A 26,622-nucleotide genomic window follows, 5' to 3' on the forward strand; every position below is an offset into this window, starting at 1 on the left:
TGAATTTCAAACATGGTTACTTCAATATTATTCACCATTTTATGCTAGGTCCTATTTTTTTCAACATTTTTCTGCTCCTCATAGTATTTCACGTTTTATTGTTATGCAGTCAGGTAAAATTGTCTTTACCGTTTACTTTTGCAATTGCAATTTACAGATGCAATTTCAATAGATTAAATTGGTGGGTCACACCTACATTTTTTGATACATAAACTGTCAAAATTGTAATTGAGCTAGCTTCCATGAATTGCAGTAGTGATCACAATTTGTTTTCTTTAGTATTTTGACTCGCCGGTTGTTCCCCTCAACGGATGATGCTCTCCTGAAATACCAGGATGATGATAATCAGCGAGTGGAGCCGGAGTGGTATATCCCTATTATTCCTATGGTGCTAGTGAATGGTGCAGATGGTATTGGCACAGGATGGGCATGCAAAATCCCAAATTATGATGTAAGAGAAATTGTTAATAATATCAGACGTATGCTGGATGGAGATGATCCAGTGCCCATGGTAAGTTAATTGTTCCCATTTGTATTAACTTGAGTTCCTTAAGGCAGAGATTCTCAAAAATTTTTAGCTGAAGAACCCTTTTTCAAATGGATTAGTAATCATGGATTCATGAACCCCACCCCCTACCCTCAATCTAATTTGCAACATCACATAATATTAAAATCCTGCATATAAAGACTGGTGCCTACCACCCACCATGCTGATTGTGGGTCTACTTGGCAATCTTCTTTCCTTCTCAGTGCTCCTCCATTCATATTCCCCTTGTAGGTGAGGTGCTGCACATGTGGTGGCTGTACTCTGCTCCCACCTCCCGATCACATCTAGCTTACCTCATTTGCTTACTGTTGACCACAGTAACATCTGACCAAGGCGCATTGAACTGTCATCCCGCTGAATAAACACTTTCACAACTAGCATTTTATTCCACATTTATTAATTAATTGAATTTAAATTTCCCCAGGCATTGTGGTGGGATTTGAAATGCCGAGAATCCTGGAATCAGGTCCCAGCCACCATTTTTAAAAGTCTTCAGAGTCTCCCCAACTCAGAAAATCCAGTCCCATGTCTGAAGCATTAGCCTGGGCCTCTCGATTACTAACCCAGTAACATTACTGCTATGCTCCTGTCCCAGTTTAGAACAATTGCCATAACATCATCCTCCTTTGTATTAACACACTATTAAGAAATTTGTTGGAAAGAATCTTGTAATCTGGGTAAATTAATTTTAATCAATAACTGATTAAATTGATTTGCTGAGCGGTAGCACAATTTGTTTATATTAAACATGGTATTCATTTTTACTGAACTTTTGAATGTAAATTCTGATGTGCATGTTGGATTTTTTATCAACAGCTTCCTAATTACAAGAACTTCAAGGGTACAATTTTTGAATTGGGTACCAATCAGTTCATGATTAATGGTGAAATCTCAGTGTTGAATACCACCACAATCGAAATTTCTGAACTCCCAGTCAAGACATGGACTCAGGTAAGTTGGGCTTTCATACCTTGTTAATCTACAGATGTTGTATAAAAGTAGTGCAGGAAAGATTTTGAACAAGCATTTACTGTTAATGTCTGCCTCAGAGTGAAGTTTTTTGTAGTTGCTGTTCAGTTGCGTCAGTTTTACATGGGTTTTGTAACAGGGTTTGGCTTGTGATCCACTGGAGAATGGTTAAGTTGAACTTCCATGCTTACCGATGGTTTCTATTTCTAGTGCTGTTTGGCTATGGCAGCATTGTTTTGAGGTACAGGGCAGAATTTTGCCCTCGGATGACGTGTGGGCGGCACCGGCTTGATGGCCAGCCGACCCTTGCCATTGAAACGGGGCCCGTTGCCATTTTAAGTGTGTGGGCCCGATAGGAAGCGCTATGTGCTTCCTGTTCCGGGGCATTTGGTGGGGGGGGGGGTGCGGAATCCCCATCTGTCAAAGAGCGCACTTCTCCCTGAGACAAAGTGCTGTCTCAGGGAGACCAGTGACAGTCCAAAAAACTTTAAAAATACTAAAATTAATTATTACCATGTCCCCCTCATGTGACAATGTCACATGAGATGGGACATGTTAATAAAAAACACAAACTTTATAACTTTTTCACAAAACGAACATGAAACCTCGTCCCGCCAGTGGATGAAGTTTCGTGAATAATCAGAAGCCCGCTGGGGCTCCTGGCCTGCCCGCCAGCCTTAAGGTTGGACAGGCAGGTCTTTAATTACTTTAATTAGCATAACAATGGCTTCAGTTGGCCATTGACAGGTCGGCAGGCGGACAGCTGATTTCGCAGTCCGCCCGCCTTCTTAAAAATTTAAAGGGACCGGGATGACGTCGAGGATTTCTCCCAGCGTCATCCCGCGTCATTTTCCACTCGGTGAGCGGGCCTTGTCACCAAATCGCCGAGGGGAAAATCCTGGCCACTATATTTGAGCGAGGTGTGTGCCTCACCTCATGGGATTGATAAAGCCTTTATACATTTTTCTCATCAAACTAACTTAACTGACCATTTATCATTGCCACTATATCTTATGCAGACTTACAAGGAGCAGGTACTAGAACCAATGTTGAATGGAACAGAGAAGACTCCATCATTGATCACTGGTTACAAAGAGTACCACACTGATACCACTGTACGTTTCACAATAACAATGACTGAACAGAAACTGGCTGAGGCAGAAGCAGCAGGACTGCACAAAGTCTTCAAACTAAATGTCCCTCTTACATGCAATTCAATGGTACAGTAATTTACAATTATTACATTTTCTATGTATATTGCAGTTTTGTTTGTTTTCAAAATCTCAAACAGTTACTTCAGCATATATATGCCTGCACCCATTGTTCCCTGTAAGCCACACAGCAACCTGCGAGTTCTTCTACAGGTTGTGCATGAGTCAGCTCCTTTTAAGTTACTTCATAACCAGCTGCACACTTAAAGGAATCATTTGTACATTCCAAAGCAAAATACGGGTTTGCTGCTTGTACCACTAGCTGAATCTGCAAGAGCTCCAGAATCTGTAGACTTTTTCACCGATATCTACAACAGCATTACTTAGACAGTTCCAGCCCACACCATTTTACAGGCCTTAATTGGCCCACCCAGACAGGAAGCACTATGCAGTCCCTGTGCGGGCGGGGGGGTGGGGAGGGGTTTCCCTCAGCCGGGAGTGCGCTCTTTCACCCGTGCGAAAAAGCGCACTAATCTCCCTGAGGCTAAGTGCTGCTTCAGGGAGATCAAATTTAAAAATATTAAAGAAACAATATCAAAATTTCTCTGACATGTCCCCTCATGTGATATTGTCACATGAGTTGGGACATGTCCATCACTTTTACTGAAACCGTTACTAAATATTTAAAAACCCTCATGAAATCTCATCCTGCCCGTGGATGAGGTTTCATGCTTTTTCTTAAGCCCACTAGGGCTTCCGGCCTGTCCGCCAACCCTAAGGTTGGATGGGCAGGTCCATTAATTATGTTAAGTACTATTTAAATGGCCCCAGTAGGCTGTTGACAGGTCGGCAGGCAAACAGTTGATTCGGCTGCGCCCCCGCCAAGCTGAAAATGGAAGTAAGGCGGGGTGATGTCGGGAGTTCAGCTCGACATCATCTCGCGTCGGCGAGCGGGTCCCGACCCACACTCGCCAACTGGAAGATCCTCTCCCATATTTCACGGGAAACTGTTTAAGTTTAGATAAATTACTCACCAGTTTCTTCTTCCTTTGTTTCCCTGACTGTCTTTGACAGTATGGAAAGTCTTTTTTGGCTCTATTGGCCAGGATATTCGACATTATATCTGCTCTCCCTTTAAAACTTGGGCCATGACTTCAGAAGTTGATATCTGCAGAATCACTAATTCTTTCAGAGAAATGTGCCATGTCCTGAACTTGGAGAAATAAAATAAATCGGAAGTTGGCAAAAATTTGATTTGAAACAGTGCTATTTCCAATTTTGAATGAATGATTGGTATAATGGATCAGCACACTAGATTTTTAAAAGCTGGTTTAAATAAAGATCAAGCTGATCAGTTAGAAGTCATCTTGATTTGGTTTTCTAACTGCCTTTTTTTAGGTGTTGTTTGACCATGCTGGCTGTCTGAAGAAGTATGAAAATGTACAAGACATACTGAAAGAGTTTTTTGACTTGCGTATGAAATACTATGGTTTAAGAAAAGATTGGCTTGAGGGAATACTGGGAGCAGAATTTAGCAAATTAAGCAACCAGGCTCGTTTTATCTTGGAGAAGATTGAAGGCACATTGGTTATTGGTATGTCTTTTTAAAATTACCGAAGAGTTTACATAGCTTGTGTTTTGGTTCTGTCTGTACTCCAAATGTGAGTGCAGGTCAAAATATTTGAAGGCAATATCTGCTTTATTTTCTATCAGTGGATATTCCAGCGTATGTACCTAATTTTAATACCCAATGAAGTTAAAATACAAAATTCTATTTAAAGTTCAGGCTATTAAATGTGTAAAGCTACCTCTTCCTCTGGTGATCTTTGTCTTAATATCCAATTTATATTTCTCATCCCTCCACAGAAAACAAACCAAAACGTGAATTGATCCAGTTACTGCTTGACCGAGGTTATGACTCAGATCCTGTGAAAAGCTGGAAAGAATCTCAGGAAAAGGTGATTTGTCAGCAAGATCAGTTGTGACTTGAGCTGTACCAATGATATGCTTACAATTTCACACTGATTTTTTTTTGATAATGATTTTACAAATGGATCGATTAAGTTAAAATGTATCATGAATAATAACAAGAACTTGCATTTTAGTAGTGGCTTTAACAAAATAAAATATCCGGGGCACTTCGCAAGTAGCACTATTAAACTAAATTTGACATTGGGTATTAGGACAGGTGACAAAGCTTAGCCAGAGAAGTAGGTTTTAAGCAACATCATAAAAGAGGTGAAGAGGTTTGATGGGCAATTCCAGAGCTTGGGACCTAGGCAACTAGGGATATGGTTGCCAATGATCGAGTGATCAACATTTAGGATGCACAAGAGGCCAGAACTGGAGGAGCACAGAGATCCAGGAAGATTGTAGAGTTTCAGGAGGTTACAGAGATGGGGAGGAGCAAAGCTGTGGAAGGACCTGAAAATAAGGGGAATTTTAAAATTGCTGAAGCAGGAATCAACAAAGGTTAGGTGGTGGACAAACTGAGCTTGGTGTGAATTAGAATATGGACAGTGGAGTTTCGGATGAGCTAAGTTTATGGCGGGTGCATGGTGGAAGACCAGCCAGAAGAGCATTGAAACAGTCAAGTCAAGAGATGGCAAAATGTGAATGAGGGTTTCAACAGCAAATTAATAATGCAGGGGTAGAGATGGATGATAATACAGAAGTAGAAGTATGCATTCTAGGTGATAGAGATGATATGGTATCAGAATCTTGGCCCAGGGTCAAAAAGAATGCAAGTTTGGAAGTAATAGCAATTAGGACACTGAACTGCTGTAAACCTTTTTGATTTTTTTTAAAGAATTGCTCGATCTAAACTACTTGGAACCATAAAAGCTGCAATCCATATAGAATCAACATGTCCTAGTATGACAGATGATGTCAAATGCTAGAAGCACTATTAAAATGCAGTGGAATCAAGTTGCAGTAGTTGAAATTTTCACTAAAAATGCAGATTTATGTATGTGTATGTTAAAAGGAATCTTTGTAGCACAATGTGGACGTTGTATTTGTTTTGAACTCAAGATATTTCAATATTATTAATCAGTATGTGTAAATTCTTGCCACGATAGGTATATACCTTTTCAAGCTATTCTGAAGGAATTGGTGATAACACTGTGGGGTTAATAGAATCTTTGCAAAGCAGGTGGTGGTGCTATATATTTACAGCATCAATTCTTAACTATCAGATCTAATCTATTACAGCACAAACATATTTGCTTGCTGGCAACCCTCATTTTTGGAAATCAAGCAAACTGGTGTTCTTTCCTGTCCCGGACAGAGTGTCCAGGGTGGGGAACTTGAGCATTTACTAAGTATAGAGGTGTGAATTTGTGAATTCCCAAACTTAATTTATCTACTTTAAGATAGGAGTTTAGACTTCAGCTGGATTTAAGGAGATATTTTTTATTTAAAGATACTCTCTATATTTGTTTTGTTTTTCCTTGAATGACCATTTTTAACTGCTTCCTGACAGGAGCAAGAATCTGAGCTGGAGAATACTGAGGAAGAGGAAACCACCACTTCATCTGGGGCAGATTTCAACTATCTTTTGAATATGCCCTTGTGGTATCTCACCAAGGAAAAGAAGGATGAATTGCTTAAGCAAAGAGATGTCAAAGTAGGTTTATGTAGATTAATAGAGACTGATTTTAAATGTGAAGATAATTTTTTTTTGTACTTGGGAATGGTATTGTCTCTAATCTGTATCTGTTTCCCGGGCAGAACTTTTCACTTGGCGTGCGGGCACATGCCTGACACACACAAGCATAAAATAGCATGAAATATTTCGCTTGGTGGGCACGCACTAAACTCTGAAGCATGCCCACCGACAATTAAGAGGGCTATTAAGCCCTTTTTTTTTTAATATTCATTCACGGGATGTGGGCTTCACTGGCTGGGCCAGCATTTATTGCCCGTCACTAGTTGTCCTTGAGAAAGTGGTGGTGAGCTGCCTTCTTGAACCACTGCGGTGTAGGTGAACCCACAATGCTGTTAGGAAGGGAGTTCCAGGATTTTGACCTATTGACAGTGAAGGAACGGCGATATATTTCCAAGTCAGGATGACGAGTGGCTTGGAGGGAAACTTTCAGGTGGTGGTGTTCCCATCCATTTGCTGCCCTTGTCCTTCAAGATGGTAGTGGTCGTGGGTTTGGAAGGTGCCATTGAAGGAGCCTTGGCGAATTCCTGCAGTGCACCTTGTAGATGGTACACACTGTTGCTACTGTGCATCGATGGTGGAGGCAGTGAATGTGGATGTGGTGCCAATCAAGCGGGCTGCTTTGTCCTGGATGGTGACAAGCTTCTTGAGTGTTGCGGGAGCTGCACTCATCCAGGCAAATGGAAAGTATTCCATCATGGCGCGCAATTAACTGGGATTTTTTGCTGCCTATCCAACACTACGGGTGGGCAAATCGGCCAAGTGGCCTTTGCATTTTCATGAAACCTCATCCGAGGGTAGGTTGAGATTTCCATCATTAAATTAAAAAAAGAAAATAATTGCATAGAATTTTCATGTTGTATATGTTCAGATGACTATTTCTGATGCGTGTGGGCATTTTTTCCGGATTTTAAAATCTGTTCTTAATTGATTTGAATTATTCAGCTCCCTGAGGCAGCTCTGCTTTCAGGGAGTTTTCTGTGAGCACTCCTCCACGCCCGCGCTGACTTTAGCTCTTGCCCTCCTCCTGCCCCCACCTTGACAGCACTGAGCATTTCAGTGTGTCTTTCACATTGGCTAGCCGTTAATTGGCCAGCCAGCATGAAGTCGTGGTCAGGGGCCGACCGCAGGTGGCGGCCCGTTTCCCGGGATGCTGACCGTGCCCGCCCAATTCTGGCCCAAGTGTATGTGTAATGTTTCAACTATCATGACACCGTTGCATTTGTTTCTGAATTAATATGTTGATATTGGGCATTTTTTGTGCTGTGACATAGCAGATGGTCCCAATATGACAGGAAGGAAACATGAAATCATTTTCAGTCACATTGGGGTAAGGACAAACAAGAGGTATCCTTTGTCTATGCCTGAAGCAGATGTTGGATCTTTTGCATTGGCAAATAAGGGACCTAACAGCTATTTAAGGACCCCTTCTGTAATATTAATTTTCCATGAGGCACCCTGTGCCATGCAGGGAAATTAGCAGGAACATCGCTCGCAGTTTCATATTAAAGGGCATGTTCTGCTTTCTTGACATACCTACCCAATCACCACCGCACCTGGCACTGATCTTCCCACTGTTCCCAACACCTGATAACACTAGCAGCAGTGCCAACTTGGAAATCTCTTCACCACTGGGACCTTGATGCTCCATTGACCCTTTTAAAATAAGGATTGAGTCACAACTGAGATAAGTGACTCAACTCGCGCCGTTCCCACATTGTGCAAGCCACACAGCCCACTCTCTGCATCCATATCTCTGCTATGGTCCCAATTTGGAAGTGAGGAATCTGTATGACTCAGAAAATGGGGGTTAATTTTGTTTCTTGATTGTAATTCCAATCTCTTTTATATTAGGAAAAAGAATTGAAAGATCTGAAAAGAAAAAGCCCAACAGATATATGGAAGGAAGACCTAGCAGCCTTCATTGAGGAGCTTGAGGTACAAAAGTAGTTTCTGCTTGATTGGAGACATGATTAAATTAATGGTGTATATCTACACTTTATAAATTGGGATTACCCAGTAATTTTCTCTCATCCCTACCATCTTCCTCTTGGTACAGACTTTTGTAATGGTGTTGAATGTGCTGCAAGTTTTCTTTAAATATTTGCCATTAAGTAATTTGCCAGTGCATAGTAAAGAAAGAAGCACATTACTCCTTAGCACAGACCTACAAACAGCAATGAATGTATTTTTGGTTGATTTAGTTAAGGAAAGGAAATTTGCAGGGCGCACTGAGGACCCAATTCTTTAAGCACTACTCTGGGATCAAGCAGGCAGGATCTATAGTAAATATCTCAGATATAGCAAATCACTATGCTAGCAGTGGAAAAATTGGGTGTTATCACATAGCTGGACTCATTCTTTACTTGCTCAGGCACAGGTACAATATGTGAATTTGTCTAAAATTTGTGCTTTCTTGACTTTTTTAATACTGAGGTGTTATTGCTAAAGTTTGTCTTGCATCTGCTCTGCTGATTGCTAACTATTTCAGCAAAAGAACCTAAAACTGATGTTGAGTTCCTCATTTTCATATGCATGGTGCCTGTGACTTGTTTTAGGTGCTGCCTAGGGACAGGCACTGTTTGTGCATGGAGCACAGCTACAAAACTGGCCCTTTGTGTCCCATTTTATGCTCAGAAAAGGGTTCAACAAGGACGAGTTTAATGGTTTTTAGGTGCTCTCCCTCCCCCACTAACGTTAGCTGACCCTTGCCAATACAGCTGTTGAGTTTGCTGGTTAACTTTGCATTATGTCAGGTGAAAGGATACAGAATTGATTGAACAGGGATGGAATATTGCTACTACACAGCTAAAAGCATAATGAAATATGTCATTTTAAAGTCATACAGTTAATCAGCACAGAAGCAGGCCCTTCGACTCTTTTGTTGTGATATAGTATATAATGTGATGTAATTTAATTTTCTTCCATTCATTGCACAGTGCAAAAAACTTTATAGGGAATACAAATCTTCACCTCACTGAACAGACCAGTATATTTTCCTTTTCAAAGTAATTTCCTTTTTTTATTCAGCGTGTGGAAATGCAGGAAAAAGATGATGAGTTGGCTCACATTTCTAAGGCTGTCAAAGGGAAAGGTGGTAAGGGTAAAATGAAGAAGCTGCAGTTGGAAGAAACCATGCCATCTCCTCAAGGCAGAAGGGTTGTCCCCAGAATTACCACTGCCATGAAGATGGAGGCCACCAGGAAAAATATCAAGAAAAAGGGAAAGGTGAGAATATCTGCTTCTAGGGCCATTGCTGAAGGCAAATGTGAAGCTTTTTAAATTGCAATTAAGTGATTCAAACAAACAACAAGTATAGTCAACAACACTAAAATAGCTTTACTATTGTGATTGGGTCTTGGTGCTGACGTTAACATACTGTACGAAAAGTTCTTGAATCAAAGAAATGTTGTCATAACAATGAATACTATGGGTGGGATTTTCTGGCCCAGCCATCGGGATCTTCCGGTCCCTCCAAAAGTCAATTGACTTTTGGCTGGGCCACTGAATCTCCCGCAACAACGGGGCTGGAAAATCCCAGCCTATGTTTTTTCAATATTAATTGCTGTATGTAAGAATTATAGTCAATGAAATTGCTGACTTAAATTTAGAATGTTGATGTTAACCTAACATGTGCTGTTTGTTATTGATAGCATAGTGCATACTAATTAATGAGAAAATTTAGGCTTGGAACTACTTTGGTAATTACCCAACTTCTTTTGATTTTCATTGACCTTCACCACAAAACAAAAAAATGAGAACTGAAAAGGAAAGCTCTGTAATACAGTGGGTGGAATTTTCCATTAATGAGACTAAGTGCAGTGGCGGGCGGTTACGGCAGCACCCACCCTGCTGGCCAGAATGGTGAGAACTCGCACCTGGTTCTGTGCTTGGCAGGTCATTCATTATTCACAGTCGCGTATCGGTCCAAATCATCTGGCCGGTCAGGAGCTGATTCGTCCATCTGCCATCAGGTGGACCTGGTGCGATATTTAAAGGCCAGTCCAACACAATCTCACTCTTTCCAGCCCACCAGAGATGTCTTGCAGCCAGAAGAAGGCCGAGAGCCACGAGAAGAAAGCAGCATCCCACTTCACCCACCAGCCCTCCAGACTTTGATCAGAGGAATTCAGGCACACGGGCAAGTGCTCTATCCCAGAGATGGCTGCAGGAAGTGCAGCAGCCTCACCTCTCAAGTATGGGATGCCGTCACAGAGCAGGTCAGCATGGCCCGTGCGTTCTGTCTGGTGCAGTGACTCTGACATGCAAGTGCCTTGAGGCCTTCATGGAAAGGCTGCCGACCACTATGGAGACCTTGGTCCACCAAGTCTTGTTGGATTTGCGCTTGGCCCTGCACTCCATGGTGCAACACCCTGGTGGGCGCCTTCAATATGTAGGTCACATGGGGACAAGGCATCTTGACCTCCCTCCAGTTGCACCATTTCCTGCAGGAGTCAGGTTGGGGCCCTCGGGCACCCACAGGGAGGATGAGTGTCAGCCAGACGCTCCAGCGACCTCCTCTCAGAACATTCCAAGGGTGTGCAGCTGCTCACAGCCCCTTCTGCCTGTGACCCCATCCACTCCAGCTTCTCAGGCTATTGAGGGCACTTCTGCCTCTGAGTAGGTCACCCTTACCAGACCAGGGCCCTCCAGGCTTTTGGCCACTAGAGGACGTCCGCCAAGGTCATCACAGACGTCAGGACATAGCAATCAGCAGGTTGCCTCCACCTCTGCTGCGGATGTTCAGAGCAAACCTGGCATAATGATCGGCCTTCCTGTAAAGGGCATCTGTCACCTCCTTTATGCATCAATGTGTTGCGGACTAAGAGATGCTGTTGATCCTTGGAAGGAACCAGAGGCCAAGAAATTTAGTGCTGCGGTCACCTTCAAAACTGCTGGCAGGGGATACCCTCCAACTGCACATGGCGTCAGGTCTTAAGGAAGAATTTTGGCATATGTGATGTACCAGAGCGACAAGCGCAGACATGCACAGCATTGCCTCTTACTCATTTGTAAATAGAAAACTCTTTTACGATAAACCTTAAGTCTGGTGAGTTGCCCCAGTTGTCTGGGTCGCTCCGCTTGACCTTGTCCCTTCTGCTGGAGCTGCTTGCAGAGTCGCCTCTCCATCCTTCGCCTCCCCCTTTGCATTAGGATCTTGACAAAGGCAACATTGAGCCCTTGATCCATATGTGCTGTTGCCTTCTCTCTGAAAGGAAACATTGTAGACACTAATGATTCAAGGCGCAAGAAAGTGAAGCTCACAAGATGACATGTTTGAAAACTAAGGGTCTGTAGTTTTTCCTGACTTACTTGCATGGTGGCTGATGTCACCTTGTCCCTGAGACATTAGCACACACATTGAGGTGACCAAGGTGACATCACAGATATGTAACATCTTGAGCCCTGCGTGGGATGCTCAAGTTTAATTGAGATGAGTGACCCAACTTAGCTCTGTGCTCCAATCTCTGATGTGGCATATTAATGACCAATCAGTTGCTCATGGTCAATGAGTGGATGCCCTTTGGCCTGTTAGGAATGTCAATTCTGGTGACCACGGCCTTCATTGATGGAATGCCACATATGATACAGCTGTGCCTCCTTCACTACTGCCTGCATTCTCAAATTCTGCATTCCTATGTGTTACTCTTGAGATGCAGCAATGTGATGTGAAGCCACTGAGCTCTGAGTAGCCCTTACGTTGGATTTCAGTGGCTTTCATCGCAAGGAGGTCTTCCTCCTTTCTTTATAAGCAGATTCCTGTTCACTCCTTTGCAACAAGAAGTTAGAGGGTGACCCCAGAAAGGCCCACTTGTGTTTGCCCTTCCCCCTCACTGCCATTACACAGCCTTCCCTCCCCGTTGCCCCCCTTGTGTTCATCAACCTGACCCTTGCCTCCTCACAGCGTACCCCCAGTTGAAGTGCTAGTTTCTGAAAGTGGAGGCATGCATGCATGCATGCCACAGCACAGTGGTGTTCTTTGGGACAATGTAGACAAAGAGCAGGAGCAGATCAACCCTACAGCCCCAGCAGTGTGGCTTTCGTTGCAACAAGACTGGCTCAGCGCTATGACAGGTAGGTTATGTATGTCCTACTCACCTTGAAGTTACCAGCGAACTGAGGTCCGACTTGTGCATGCCACCCCTTTTCAAACGGGCTTGATGCTGACATGATTTACTGCTGGATTGGAAGGCCTGACAAGATTCCGGTGAGCAGCTGTTTTAATGAGCATTGATGACATGTTAGTGAATGCAAATGGCGTTCACACCAATTGTCGGCGGCACCATCAGCAGAATTGCAAACTGTTTTTAGGCCAGCGGATTTCCACCTTTTTGCCTGCCACTGGATTCTCCTGCCTGCCACAAAACCTGCCTTGGGAGGGATGGGAACATTCCACCCAGCTTGTTGTGCTCTGAATGGGGTGTGGTTCTTTAAAAGGCCCATGGGGTTTTATGGCTAAATGTAATACTCATATATTTGTGAAGAAGGAGGAAGCATACAACTGATTAATTTGATCATCCATCTGCATATGTCGGTGTTTTCAGATGAACCCTTAAGCCAGATTCACTGCTTGCAATTTGCAAGCAATCTTGTATTTAAATTGTTGTTCGGTAGTAATGAACTTCAGTACTGCTGAAGAAGGAGACATGTCTAAGCTAATCTTGTATTTTTTTTCTTGTTAACGAAAATGGCTTTGACAATGTTGGTTTTATTTGTTTGTTGTGATATAAGACTCTTCAGACTATCAGGTGATGAATTATTCAAAATTCCAGTTGTTTCAGATCTATTTTTGATCTTGTGGAACTGCAATGTAAGATCACTACTATTTGTCAAGGCTGTAATGTGAATTTTAGGCTTGTGTTTTTAAAAATATTTGTTATACTACAGGGCGAAACAGATTCTCTTGCTGTTAAGATTGAATTTGGTGACAAAGAGGGAAGTTCTCCTGAAAATGGAAGTCTTGCAGAACGACTTTCCAAGAAAGTGAAAACTGAAGCAGGTACGTACACAGTGTCATTTAACCAAAAAATGGATGAGTTTCTCTAAACAGGAACTGGCATATGGAAACACCAGCATGTGCAACTATTGTACACATATATGTTTAATTTCTTCCATTTCACTTGAACTGAATGCCCAATTGCAGCCACCTTGTATCAAATGTTCCCTTGGGGAGGGGAGAGGAAAATAACTTTGGTGGACCTTCTGGGGATTGAGCACAATCTCTAGATCATATTGTATTTTCCAGCAGAGGTATATAACCATAGTGTATTGCAATAGAAATAAGTTGAGGAAAAGGAGAGTCTCTGTATAATTTTATTGTTTTTTTAATGACGTATTTAATGGAGCAAGTAGAACATATTCAATACATCACCATACATAGACTGATTTGGAAATTATCACATGGGAACAGACAGTTTAGGTCAACCAGTATATGTTGGGGTTTTTATTCTCCAAGAATAGTAGATCTAATCATAGCTGCCCGCTCTCTTCCATATCACTTTACTCTCCTTTCCTTCTTTTGTAACACATTCTTAAACATTGACATAGTCTCTGCTTCAATCACCAACTCCAGTACTGTGTATCATAGCCACTTAACCCCTGTGTTCATTTAATCCTGCATCTAAGTTACCTTATTTGGGGATTCGACACTAGCTCATGTAATAGATATTAGACAGTGTAAATGATTTTGGCTGTATTACAATTCATTGTTTGTATTTGTGCACTTTCACATTTTCCTTCATGCCACCTACTATCTCCCACAGAAAGGATAGGTTGTTGATCTTTGCCATCTGTACATTAGGATGAATGCATTAAAAACCTGTTGTGCTTTTTAATTACCATTGCTACATTAGCAAAGACGTTTTACCTCCTATTAACTGCCTGCTGTGCTGGCACTACCAGGTTGACACTTGATGTGTGGTGATTGTGAATGTGAATCTTTTTTCTCCCCACCCCATAATATTCATCAATCTCAACCCAGTTGGATAGCATGCTGGGATATTCAAAGAACTAGATCAAATGATATTTGTTATGGTGCACACCATTTAATAACCTGCAACTAACTGATGTTACATGGACATAATCCATTTGAATGAGCTTATTACACTATTTCTATTGTGTTAATGAATAGTTGCTCATTTTATTTAAGGGACCAGGACTAAGCCAACAGCTCAGAAACAGACTAAACTTCAATTTAAACCTCTTGCAAAGAAAAAGGACCCCTGGTCAGATTCAGGTTCAGCATCGGAATCAGATGATGACATGGAGATTGTTGAACTTCCTCCCAGACAGAAACCACAAAGGGTGGCAGGTAGTGCTTTTGAATCAATATTTGTACTAAATAATTTAATGGGGGGGCAGCTTTTTAAGGATTTTAAAAGATGGTTTGTAAACACTGGTCTTGTGAATACATAAGAGGAAATATACTAACAAAAATCTATCATGCAGAGTTGAATTAATAAATTATCTATACATAGTATACAATAAGTCATGGTTAGCTTCAATGAATCAGCTGGGAAAAGCATCATGAATCATACAAATTGAAAGGTCCGAGGTCTCTAACAACTAGATCTCAGGAGTGGCTGGGATGCTAGCAAAGTTGGAATTGGGCATGGTTTTTGCAACAGATTGCTATTCAGTGATCCCTGCTCTAAAGTGCACCTATTGGAAAAAGATCAGAATAGAGATTGGCTGTGACACCAGTAACATTCAAAGTTAGAAAAAATGGCCATTTGACCTAAGTTTTGGAAAATGGCTGACATCCACAGAACTACACCACAGCAAGAGAAGCTGCCCTCAATGTTAAGGCAATATTTGACCGTTTGTGATGTTAAGGATCCCTAGTAAAACTGAAATCAGTGGGAATCAGGGAAAACTCCACTGGCTGAAGTCATACCTAGCACAAAGGAGATGGTTGTGGTTATTGGAGACCAATCAACTCAGCTGCAGGAGTTTGTCAGGGCAGTCTATTAGGCCCAACTTGCCAGCTTCAGTTACCTTCCCTCTATCATAAGGTGAGAAGTAGGTTGCCTACCAACGATTAGTGTTTTTGTTCCATTCGCCTGTATGCAGAAAGACCTGGACAACAATCAGGCTTGTACTGACAAGTGGCGAGTAACATTTGTGCCAGGCAGTGATCATCTCCAACAAGACAGAATCTAACCATTTCTCCTTGATATTGAATGGCATGACCATTGCTGAATTTCCCAATATCCTGGTGTTGCCATTGACCAGGAATTTAACTGGACCATTTACATAAATACTGGGGATATAAGAGCAGGCCAGAGGCTGGGAATTCTGTGGCAAGTAACTCACTTGCTGACTCCCCAAAGCCTGTTTACCACCTACAAGGCACAAGTCAAAAGTTGACTGAATGTTGTCCACTTGCCTGGATGAGTGCAGTTCCAACAACACTCAAGAACTTGACAACCATCCAGGACAAAGCAGCCCCCTTGACTGGCAAATCATCACCATGTTAAGCATTCACTTCCTCCACCACCAATACACTGGCAGCAATCTGTACAAGATGCACTGCAACAACTCGCCAGGGCTCCTTCGACAGCAATTTCCAAATCCATGACCTCTACCACTTAGAACAACAAGAGTAGCAGGTGCACGGGAATACCACCACTTGCAATTACCCCTCTAAATCACACATCATCCTGACTTGGAACTATATTGCTGCGCCTTCATTGTCACTGGGTCAGAATCCTCAAACTCCCTTCCTAACAGCACCATTTGGTATCAATGTCTTCAACAGAGTTGAAAATTGACAAAAAGATAAAGTGCTTGTGAGTCTTCCCTGTACTGATGTATATTTCCAGCACTTTGTTTTCAGATTTCAATTATTAGTCATTTTTTCTTTTGTCTATATTAGCTTTAAAAAGCTAAAAGCATTACCTTGTTTTAAAGCTATTTCATCCTTCAGTTGTCACTGTAGAATCAATTGGTAGTAAATTAAAATGGTCACTGTAAACAAACTTTATCAAATTTGATAAGGTAGAAAAATTTACTTCTCAAAATTTACTTTACAGAAGACTGTTCACCTTCGAAGAACAGTAGTGTATAGTGTAACGTTATGATGAACCTTGCACAGCTTTTAATTTGCTTGTTTGCAAAGTTAATTCTTGCACAATTTTAGTAACCAAATTATATTTTCCTGGAAAAATTCAGGAAAGCTGTTACTCGTTCTAGATGGCATCTTTTAGGGCCTTTGATTCTTTCAATATCACCTTTTGGAGATTTCAAATAAAAGATGATGGGTGGAATTTTCCGCTCAAGAGGCAAGTCCTGTGGCGGGAGCTGAGAGTGTTTCTCGCTGCATAGACTGGTGGGAATTTGTATCATATCTCACCATGCTGGCCTCATGCATTGTGCATTCGGAGGTTTCCTGACTCTTTTCATGGTGGGGTAGGCTGGATGGCGCACGTCCTGCTGTCAAATCCAGGCACCATATTTAAAAGGCGCCCAGACATCAGCCCGCTGTTGAAGGAGGAGATGACCCACCGATCACAGGGACCTCCGGCCCCCAGATTCAGTGACGGGTCCTTGGAGGTCTTTTTCAATGCAGTGGAGGCCAGGAGGGCCATCCTCTACCCAGAGGACATAAGGAGGAGACCAAGCTGTCACACCAACCCAGCATGGGAGGAAGTCTCCAGGAAGGTCATTGCCCAGGACCTCCACCAGAGGACTGCCCTACAATGCTGCAAATCCATGAATGACCTCATCTGCTCCAACAGGGTAAGTGAACTCTCAACACTCACCTCAGTGAGGGACATGGGTCTTAGTGCAAGGGCACCATCCATGCGGCCTATGCATAAAAGAGCAGCACCACATTGAGGCGAGGCCTCAGCTTTACTGCAGTCCATCTAGTCTGCAGGTGGAGAGGCTACTCTTAGGTCCCTGACCTTTCCATACAGAGAGCTCAGATGCTGTCTGGGAGGTAGGGGGTTAGGCATTGAGAGCACCAGCAAACACCACTAATGAAATGCCTCTCAGCCTTATCCCTCTATCTACATGGGCTCACTGCACTGGAGGATGCTGCACCAGAACCCTCTGGACAATTTGCAGTGTATGTTACATGGCACACAATCCAGTTGGTTATTTGTAAGACTGGAAGCACGATAAAGATACATGAAACCTGATTGCTCTCGGCCCTATCTTCTCTCTTTACACAGGAAAAGTTGAAGCACAACAGGAGGGAGAGAGAGAGAAGATGGGAGAGGCCAGCCTGACCTCTAGAACCTCGCTGAATGCGAGGAGTGGGCAGCCCAGCTGCCTAGGAAGGAACCAAGCTGAGCCTGCAGTGATGGTGAGGTCGACAGGTGACCTCCATCCAGTAAGGATCCATGAATACCATGTAGCAACCCAAGGTCATGCGTTCCTCCGTGTCGGAGCCAGCTCATGGAGTCACTCACTCTCTCACAGATGCCGGCAGGAAGAGGCGAAGGGAACAAGAGGAGAACCCTGTCCAGCAGTTCCTCCAGCCACAGAGGATGGAGGACATGGGGGAGGAGGAAGAAAGTACACCTGGAGAGGCACATCGCAGCAGCCATCTGTAACCTCCACTAGCGCAGAGTCACACCTTAATGGGTACTAGATGTTGTTCAGGCCGGGTCTCGATTTCTGGTGGTCACCACACAGACATGTGCCCACAGCAGCAGGAGGAGAAGGTAGGGTCAGCCAAGCTCACCGGTACTTGGGAGGACTGCTTAGAAGAGGCATCTGCAACATCCAAGTTGGATGACGAGACTCTGAGAGGCTGGGGAAGCTGCAAGAGGCAGGGGAACATCAGGCAGAGGTGTTGGAAGCCATCAGCAGATTGCCATGTGAGGTAGAGGAGTTCATCCGCCTGCCCTCTGATGAAGTGCCGACATGTGCATGCATCGAGCTCTCCAAGCACCGCATGGCGGACGCCATGGAGAAACTGATCTAAGAGAATACTTAGTTTCTGCCGGAGATGCATACAAACCTGCACATTATAACTGTAGTCATGGGTGAGTTTTTGCAATGCCTATGCCCCTCTGCTCAAGAAGTCAGACAGGGGCCTTCGGGCACCAAAAGGGTGGAGGAGCGGCTGTTGGACACTCCTGGGTCTTCAGCTTTGTCCTCTGACTGCAGAGGGAGCAATCAAAGTAAACCAGGCTCTCCAGGTCTTGGGTCCCCAGAGGACGGTCACCATGGTCATCCATGACAACAGGACAGACTGGTCAGCAGGCTGCCTCCACGCCTGCTGCAGATGTTGGGGGAGCACCTAGAAGGGACTGATAGGAACAGAAGATTAAGAAATTTTGATTTCACATGTGGTTGCATGGGTGCACTATTGTTGTTAATCTTAGACACCTTCTGTAAATATAGTCCACTTGCACTTTAATGGAGTCTGATGTGGAAGAAGTCTCTCACGCACAGTGAGCCTTTGTCCTTCACACATTCATCTGTCCCCAGTGCCCTAGCATTGTAAGTACTATATGCTGGGGTTCCCCTTCATTTGCCCAACTGAGGCCAACCAGCATCTCCACCCAATCCTGATGACCCAACTCCCATGCAGTATCTCGAGATCTCCACCATGAGGCTCTGCATAGTTTGGAACAGCCATGGTTGTCGTGACCTTCAACATTGAGTTGAATACCTTTACCTCCACTTCCTTCCTCCGTCCCACCCCCACACACAATCCTCCTCCATCATGTGCAGGGGGATGTCAAAGTTCCCTAACTTCCTGAGGAGCCCACCGCCGTGACTGGATCTGCCAAGCCCCCAGAATCCACATCTCCTTCCGTATCCTCTGCAACAACCTTCAGCACCCCTTTTACCCACCGTTGCTGAACCTTCACCCTACCCTTTAATCCTCAACATCCCTTCCTATCACCAATTCCCTGAGTATGCTCCCCAGGACTCCTCAGTTGATATTAAAAACCCCTTTCCCTACCCCACCATGCCTGTTCAAACCTGCACACCCCCATGTCCATTCAGGCCTACAAACCCCCTCCCCAACCGCACCCTGGCACAATCTTTCCCATCCTCCCGCTCTGTACCAGCTCACCCATTCGACAACCCCTGCAGCGTCTCTCTTTTTTCAACCTTCACCACCCCCTGCAAGCCTCCACACCCACCCACGTCTTCATTTCTCTCCTCCTTGTCTAATTTCCTCCCTCCCAGCACAGATCATTGTTGCTAACAGTACCTCCTGCAGCCTTCCATGTGCAGCTTAAGATCCGCCTCCTGGGAGAAGCTCCTGCTTGACAATCCATCTCCTGGAAGTTGCTACAGCTAGACAATCCGCGAGGTTGAAGCTCCACCCACCCACTGCTGCACATGGTGTTCCAGGGTCCATGGTTGCTTGAGGCCTCCATCTTGACCCCTGCAGGCTGCCCCAAGCCTCCTTCAGGTAAGTGCCGATATTTGCATGCCACGTTGGTCCAGGCGTGTTCTGGACCAGCATGAAAACCCACCAGGCAGTGCAGATGATTGGGCGGGCAGGGAAGGGGGGCGATTCTGGTTGTGCCCCCATCTGCATCCCATTAACCGGATACAAAACAGTTTCGTGATGGCCCCTGGCGGGAATGCCGACCTGCCATAACGGGCAGGACTGCACATTCCCACCTCATTGCCATGCCTGCCGCTATACCTGCTGGTTGGGGGAACTGGAAAATTCCACCTGATAACTTGTTTGTTAACACTTTTGGAAAAAATATCAAAACTATGTTTAATAGTTATTAATAGGCACTGCATCCTTTTCTACCTCCACTGAAATCAATGCTTATTGTAGTCTCTAATTTATTCTTTTCCAGGAACTTCAAAAATATAAAACGCTTTGCCTCAGTCTTTCTTTCTTTGTTTAATCTTCAGGTTTCTAATTCCCAAATTTGATAGCACCAAAACTTTGGCATTTTATACAAGATTTTTAGTCCTTTAATTGGATTTCCCAAAAGAAAACATGCTAAATTAGAACTTCAAACCTGAAATCACATCTGTATACTAACATTTTTGACCATGTTTTTATTCTCTCCAGGCTCATTTGTGATGTTTTCTCAAGCACTGCTCACATTTTTAATTTAATACTTCCTAAGTGGAAAGGCAAATTATTTTCTTTTAATAAGTTCTCTCTTCCCCATTTACAACAGCTTCGAAGGCCAAATATGTGCTTGGATCATCTGATGAGGACAATGACAAAATGACGAGTGATCAGGAAAGTGATGATGAATTTCATATTTCTGACAGTGAAACTGAGTTCTCAGCTCCAAAGGCAAATAAGTAAGTGTCAAAATTAGATTTAAAATCATTGATGAAAGTATTCAAGTGGAACGAAAATTCCTACATTTGCTTATAATAAATGTAATCTGTTTCATACAGGAAAGCTCAGACAAAGGCTTCGGAAAAATCTGTTCCCCGTGAGAATGCAATTTTGCAATCATCACAGACATCTTCCAAAGCATGTAAGTGAATCTGCGTTTCCAGTGGTAGCAGCTTTAAGGAATTATCATTATGATAAAAAATGTGAAACAGCACTAATGGTTCAGTGATTTTTATCAAGAAAATGAATGAATCATACACACTAGTTGATCTTGGGTTTGATCTCTAAACTGTGCTGTGCAATTCAGCCAGCTGGTTGCGGGTGGAAATTTAACATTTGTGCACTTGGAAACTGCCATCCACTTATACATATATGGGCAAATTGGGCTCTGACATTCGCCTGTGGTAAAATACAGATGAAACCAAGGCTGATCAAAACTGGTGGAACCCTATTCCAACAAGATTATACCTTCATGAGTGAGATGGGTAGAACAAAATGTACCCCTGTGCCAAGTTGTTGGACATGGTGTTACATCTGTAAAGTGCATGTATGCTAATAGAAGCAAATTCAGAATTTGCCTCTTTTCAGTAATTCATGTTATAATTACATTGTGCATGAAAGGAGCTGCCTACCCATCACATGGTATGCGTGTGCATTGAAACAATAATCAATACCATACCAACGATGGCCAATTTTTTTTCTCTTGTTCTGGACTTGTTATAAATGTCCAGTTTAAATCAATGCACTGGACCACAGTTTGATAGATATTTGGCTCCAGCATTCCTTGTATGCTTTATATGCTTAGGTGTGCCACCTACTGGTTTGTTGCCAAGCACTAGGGTTTTTTTGCAGCAGATTCAATGTTAGGTGAGCAAAAGGATTTTCAGAAGTTGACTCGTAATTAAGCCACATTTTCTGCATATAATACCTTGAATTTAGTGGAGTATTATGAAAGCCCAAATTTGATATGAAGAGCTTTGAGTAAAATGTTTTAACCCATGGTGCTTTTGAGATTGGGTTGCATTTTGGGATGACACATCCAAAATGCTGCATGTGTACCTTGGTAAATGTGACTGTCTAGATCAATCCCGTACAACATAATTAGATATTTCAAGGAACTCTAAATATTTTTGTAATTCTACAAAATGGTACTAAAATTGCTTTGATGATTGTAGCACAGGCATAGGTTTTTTTAAGGTGCTATTTTTCTCCCATTCAGTAAAATATTGGTGCTGCCTATTTAGAAAATGTAATTAATATGCAAGTAGTATTTTTCAAGATTTGAGATCTCGATATGAGTATAAAAGAAACTTTTTTCCTAACTGCAAAACCTATTCTTGTTTATCACAGCCATAGAGGACATTCAAAAGAATATTCCTGTAGTTGATGATTCTTTATCCCCCTCCGATTCTGTTGATGAACCTGAAGCTCCCACAATCAATTCCACCACATCTAAACCTACAGCCAAAAAACCAGCAGCCAAACCTGCTGGAGAAAAAGCAGCTCCAAAAAAACGTGCTCTTGGCAAAAAAACCACTGCTGCTTCTAAGAAAGGCAAGTGAATAAAGATCTGGTATGGATTGTAATCTGCACAGTTCCTGAATCTTTGGTAAAAAATTACTGCCCGTAATTGGGGAGAAATACAAGTCTTTCTTTCTAAAGTCCTTCCCAGTTATATCATCAAATCTACTTCAGATAGAATGTTTAAAGCCTTTTTTACTTTCCTTCTCCCTACCAGTGACAAGGGCTTAGCGGGGGGTCGGGGGGTGGGGGGGTGGGCAGGAGTTCACTGAGAAGCTTTCCTTTTGACCACTCATGAGAACTGCCTACTTGAACAGCTTTGAGGAAGACTGGGATTTCCCAGTCAGGGAAGAGGGGCATTTGCTGTAAATTTATTTTCATTTCATTTGTGTTTCAAGGTAAATTATACCTACTGCAAAGTTATAGAACAGTAACGAATTGTGACTTTGAAAAGCTGAACATCAGCTCTAATCTAAAATATAATTATTTCCAGATGAAAACCAACCTTCCATTTTTGATGTTCTCACCAAACAAAAGGCTGCTCCAAAATCTTCCAAGACTGCTACAAAATCAAAAAACAAAATATCTTCTGATGAAGACAATGTTCCAAAGAAAGTTGCTAAGGCTAAAAAACCTAAAAGGAAAAAGGACAGTGACTCAGATTCTGAATCTGACTTTGGATCAAAGCCTGCAAAAGCAACTACAAACAAAGTGAGTGCTTTTTCATTTAAAATTCTGAATCAGTTTGTTGGATCTTTCACTTTTTGCTGTCTAAAATAGCCAATGTATTTCTTTAAAGTTAGTAATAAGATCGCCACAGTCTAATGTGACTTTTTCTAGACTAAGGTAATATAGTTATAGCCAGCTTGTGCTCCCTATCTAATCTGTAAATTTAATGTAATGGTAAGAAACACTTAAGTTTAGCGAAATGCAAGTAGTGAACTGAATGGTACATTTTGGGATAATATAGCATCCAATAGTTAAATTTAACATGGTTTCTATGTACAATGAGTAGTATGTTTCTATAGGGTATGGGAAGAAAGCGGGAGCAGGCTTTTGGTTTGGATGATCAGCCATGATCATAATGAATGGCAGAGCAGGTTCAAAGGGCCGAATGGCCTACTCCTCCTAGTTTCTGTTTCTAAGTGGAACCAAGTATTGTTAATAGAGAGAGCTGCCTGGAGCAGACGATTAGCATCCTTTCATCTCTGAGACCTGGTTCAAGACCAGCCATGACTGATGGAATTCTCTTTTTGGAATTTTAATAATTTATTCAAATGTGCACTGTAATTTTAAACTGAGATCTGCACAAAGCACAGATCAACACACGACCTGCCAATGGCGGGAGGTGGGGTGTACATTGCATAATAAATGAGAATGAGGCACACTTCATGTAAATTGACATAATGGGGCAGGATTTTATGGAAGCATCGGGGGTCTCGTCTGTTGACTGGAGAACTGGCAGAAGACCCGCCTCCCTCAAGAAGGCCTGCCAGTATTAAGAGCTGCTGCTAGGCCTTTCCCAGGATCAAGGACCCTGGGGCAGAAATCCCACCTACTGAGAGCTGTTGGCCAATCAGAGGCTCTTTTGAACAGCTGCTGCTGGAACAACACTTAGCAGAAGCCCAGGATCAAGGAGCAATACCCAGAACACAAGTAAGTAATGACGAGAGAAGTGAGCAGCAAGAACAGTGGTGGGGCTCTTCGCAGGCTCCTCTTCTCGTTGTCATGTTCTTTGATCAGGTACGGGTGGGGGGGGTTGTTGAGGCCCTTAATTGGGTCATTAATTGGCCACTTTAGGGCCTCAATTGGTGATCACGGGCCTCACTGCCCCAACTTAATTCTGGTGGAAGCGGGAAAGTGGCAGGGTTCTGGTATGCCACCATCCTGTCTAATTTAATTCCCTACCTGCCTCCAAACATGCCACGAGAGAGGCTATAAAATTACCCCCTCCCAATGTGTCACTTGAACTTATTTTTAAAATTTCAGTCATTTGAGAGTAACTAATGAAATTGTTTTTAGGTACCATATTTAGCTAGATCAGTGTTGGCCAATAGAAATTACTGACTAACCATAGGCATGGCTATAATATCATCATTTTTGCCACATGTTAATTTTAATTTGCACATTATCGCACAATCTAGGTATATCTTAATGTGCACATTTATCTTATCATGATACATTGCAAACTTTACAATTGTTCAATTTCTGGCATGAAGTTACTGGATACAGCACATCTTTGTCCAGCTTCTAAGTTTCTGTCTGCCAGTTTCAAGCAGTACTTTATCAGTGATTGCTGAAGATGTTGATTCATGTAGCAAAATGTGGTCTGCTCTCTATCCAAAATGTGGTTTGATGCTGCTTGCCCGATACCATACATACCCTATTGGAGCTGCTAGTTATTAAGCTTGCTTTCTTCTGCTGGTCTGATTATTTCAATTGTCCAATCTGACAGTAATATTTGTTCTCCATACAAAATTATTGGCCTTTTTGTGCTGTTACACTGTATCAGATAATCAAGGAAGTAATGCACTTGATCAAAAATGGTCACAAACACTACTTTTTATCAAAACATTTTGCCAACAAATTCTCAAAAAGATTAAAGCTCACTTGCATGTGCTGTGTGGTTACAAGTATTGCCATCATATACCCAACAATGATGCCTATTGCTCATTTTTTAACTAATCAAATTGTTTTGCAAGACATTCAACTCACTCAGGTGAGGATGGTTTGCTGTTCGTGCTCTCTCTCAGCTGGTATAGCTGATCTTAGGTGGAGCAGCAGAGGGGTGCTGAGTTAAGAAGAGTAAAATTAGCCTGAGTTTTCCTAATTGCTATTCAGCAGTGCCTATTAATGTGTGAATGTGAATATTGGCAAGGACCTGAGGAGCGGTGATGCCCCTGCCCTCTACTACATGCTTGTGATGATTATACATTAATGATGTTTTGGTTACAGCATTAGGTGATTAGCACTTGTAGATATACATAGCGACCACTTAGACTTTGGAAGTCCATATTGGCCACTACATTTTTCATTTTGCTTCTTTACTTGCATAATCATTTGAAACACAATCAGAGTCCTCAAATATTTTATTTAATCATGATTCTCCTTCAGAAATGCAAGATGTTGGACGATGACAGTTTCCGTATCGATATTGCTGAAGATTCCAATTCAAGTGTTGATCTAGGTGGAGCACCTAGAATGACCAGCCGTGCGAAAAAGCCTGTTCAGTATTTAGAGGACTCTGATGATGATGATTTGTTTTAAATTTTTAAATATCTGGACCCAGTTGATATGTGCACTGCCAATTTTGGCATTGGGCTGTATAGACCAAGGAAGTTCCAGTATAGCTTTATAATGTTATGTTATATTGGATTATACTGGGGACAAGAGTCTTCCTTGGTGTGGTTTGAGGAGGGGAGGGGAGTAGTGGATGGAAATTGAACCAGACTCCTGATTCTAACCACTGCTGGGGAAAAATGCATATGTTATAGACTTTGGATTGAATAACCTTTGTCTATTTTCTAACCTTCTGTATGAGGAATGATCTAATAGGCTGCAAATGCCAGTGAAATATCCCATGAAATGAAATATTTTGGAACGATGCTGGCTAATTTTTAGTTTTAATTTTTATCTGTCTATTGTAAATATTTGCTAGCAACTGATTCTTATACTCTCACTTACCTGTTCTCTTGCACTTCACTTCCTGAAACTTTTTCAAATTTCTGAAATAAAGTTTTGCTACAAGGTACAAGCATTGTCTTGAGCATTATTTCAGTGGAAACGTGCTTTTGGAAAATATAGCCTACTGTTTAATGTTGCACTTTAAATTAACAGCTAAGTTAAATAAAGTAATTGCATAAAAATAACTCCTTTGGAAAATGTATCAATGTATTAATTAATTTTCACATTAGTTCAATATCCCACCACAAAAAGTACGATCAATGAACTCTGTTGTATAATGTGAATTCAACGCTATGATCAGCATAAGGACTCAAGTATAGAAGATTAATGGGTGGTCTGATTGGCAAGTTCATGATGATTAAATAGGATAGTTTGAGAGAAACTTTTCTCTGGAGGTTGGGCAACCTTATAATTAGAACTAGGCTGAATAGGGCTGATTATCAGGAAACACTTTTTACACAGCAGTCTGGAATGTTTGCCCCAAAAAGCTGGGGATCAATTGAAAATTTCAACGCTGGGATTGCTGGACTTTTCTTACCCAAGGGTATGGTTCCAAGGTAGGTAAATAAATTATTTAAATATACTTGCAATTTAATTGAATGGCAGGACAGGTTCAAGGGATGAATAGCTCCTGCCTAACCTGAGTGTCAGGTATAATATGAAACCAACATTTTATTGGACAAGATATAAAACTAACATGAAAATGTGCATTTCAACTTGGCAATTAGCTTTGCTGCATTGGTTCAAGCAGGTCAAAGTAGTTTATCTAATGTTGCCTTGCTATTAAAGATTA

General features: G+C 42.3%; 1 protein-coding gene across 2 annotated transcripts in view; it reads left to right on the forward strand.

The window, feature by feature from the left end:
• top2a (DNA topoisomerase II alpha) overlaps nt 1-25,896 on the forward strand; it is a 55,858-nt gene extending 29,962 nt beyond the window's left edge. The window contains exons 21-35 of one of the 2 annotated variants that reach the window (XM_041173432.1): nt 280-511; nt 1,364-1,498; nt 2,536-2,736; nt 4,066-4,261; nt 4,534-4,625; nt 6,152-6,295; nt 8,189-8,272; nt 9,365-9,562; nt 13,223-13,334; nt 14,484-14,645; nt 20,455-20,584; nt 20,684-20,766; nt 21,975-22,178; nt 22,639-22,856; nt 25,260-25,896. In XM_041173432.1, coding sequence (XP_041029366.1) covers nt 280-511; nt 1,364-1,498; nt 2,536-2,736; nt 4,066-4,261; nt 4,534-4,625; nt 6,152-6,295; nt 8,189-8,272; nt 9,365-9,562; nt 13,223-13,334; nt 14,484-14,645; nt 20,455-20,584; nt 20,684-20,766; nt 21,975-22,178; nt 22,639-22,856; nt 25,260-25,412 — 2,344 coding nt within the window. In that variant the 3' untranslated portion in view covers nt 25,413-25,896. The remainder of the gene's footprint in view (nt 1-279; nt 512-1,363; nt 1,499-2,535; nt 2,737-4,065; nt 4,262-4,533; nt 4,626-6,151; nt 6,296-8,188; nt 8,273-9,364; nt 9,563-13,222; nt 13,335-14,483; nt 14,646-20,454; nt 20,585-20,683; nt 20,767-21,974; nt 22,179-22,638; nt 22,857-25,259) is intronic. The other variant, XM_041173433.1, reaches the window with a different exon arrangement.
• The last annotated feature ends 726 nt before the right edge of the window (nt 25,897-26,622 follow it).

This window comes from Carcharodon carcharias, chromosome 23 (genome assembly GCF_017639515.1).
Source record: "Carcharodon carcharias isolate sCarCar2 chromosome 23, sCarCar2.pri, whole genome shotgun sequence".
Classification (NCBI taxonomy): domain Eukaryota; kingdom Metazoa; phylum Chordata; class Chondrichthyes; order Lamniformes; family Lamnidae; genus Carcharodon; species Carcharodon carcharias.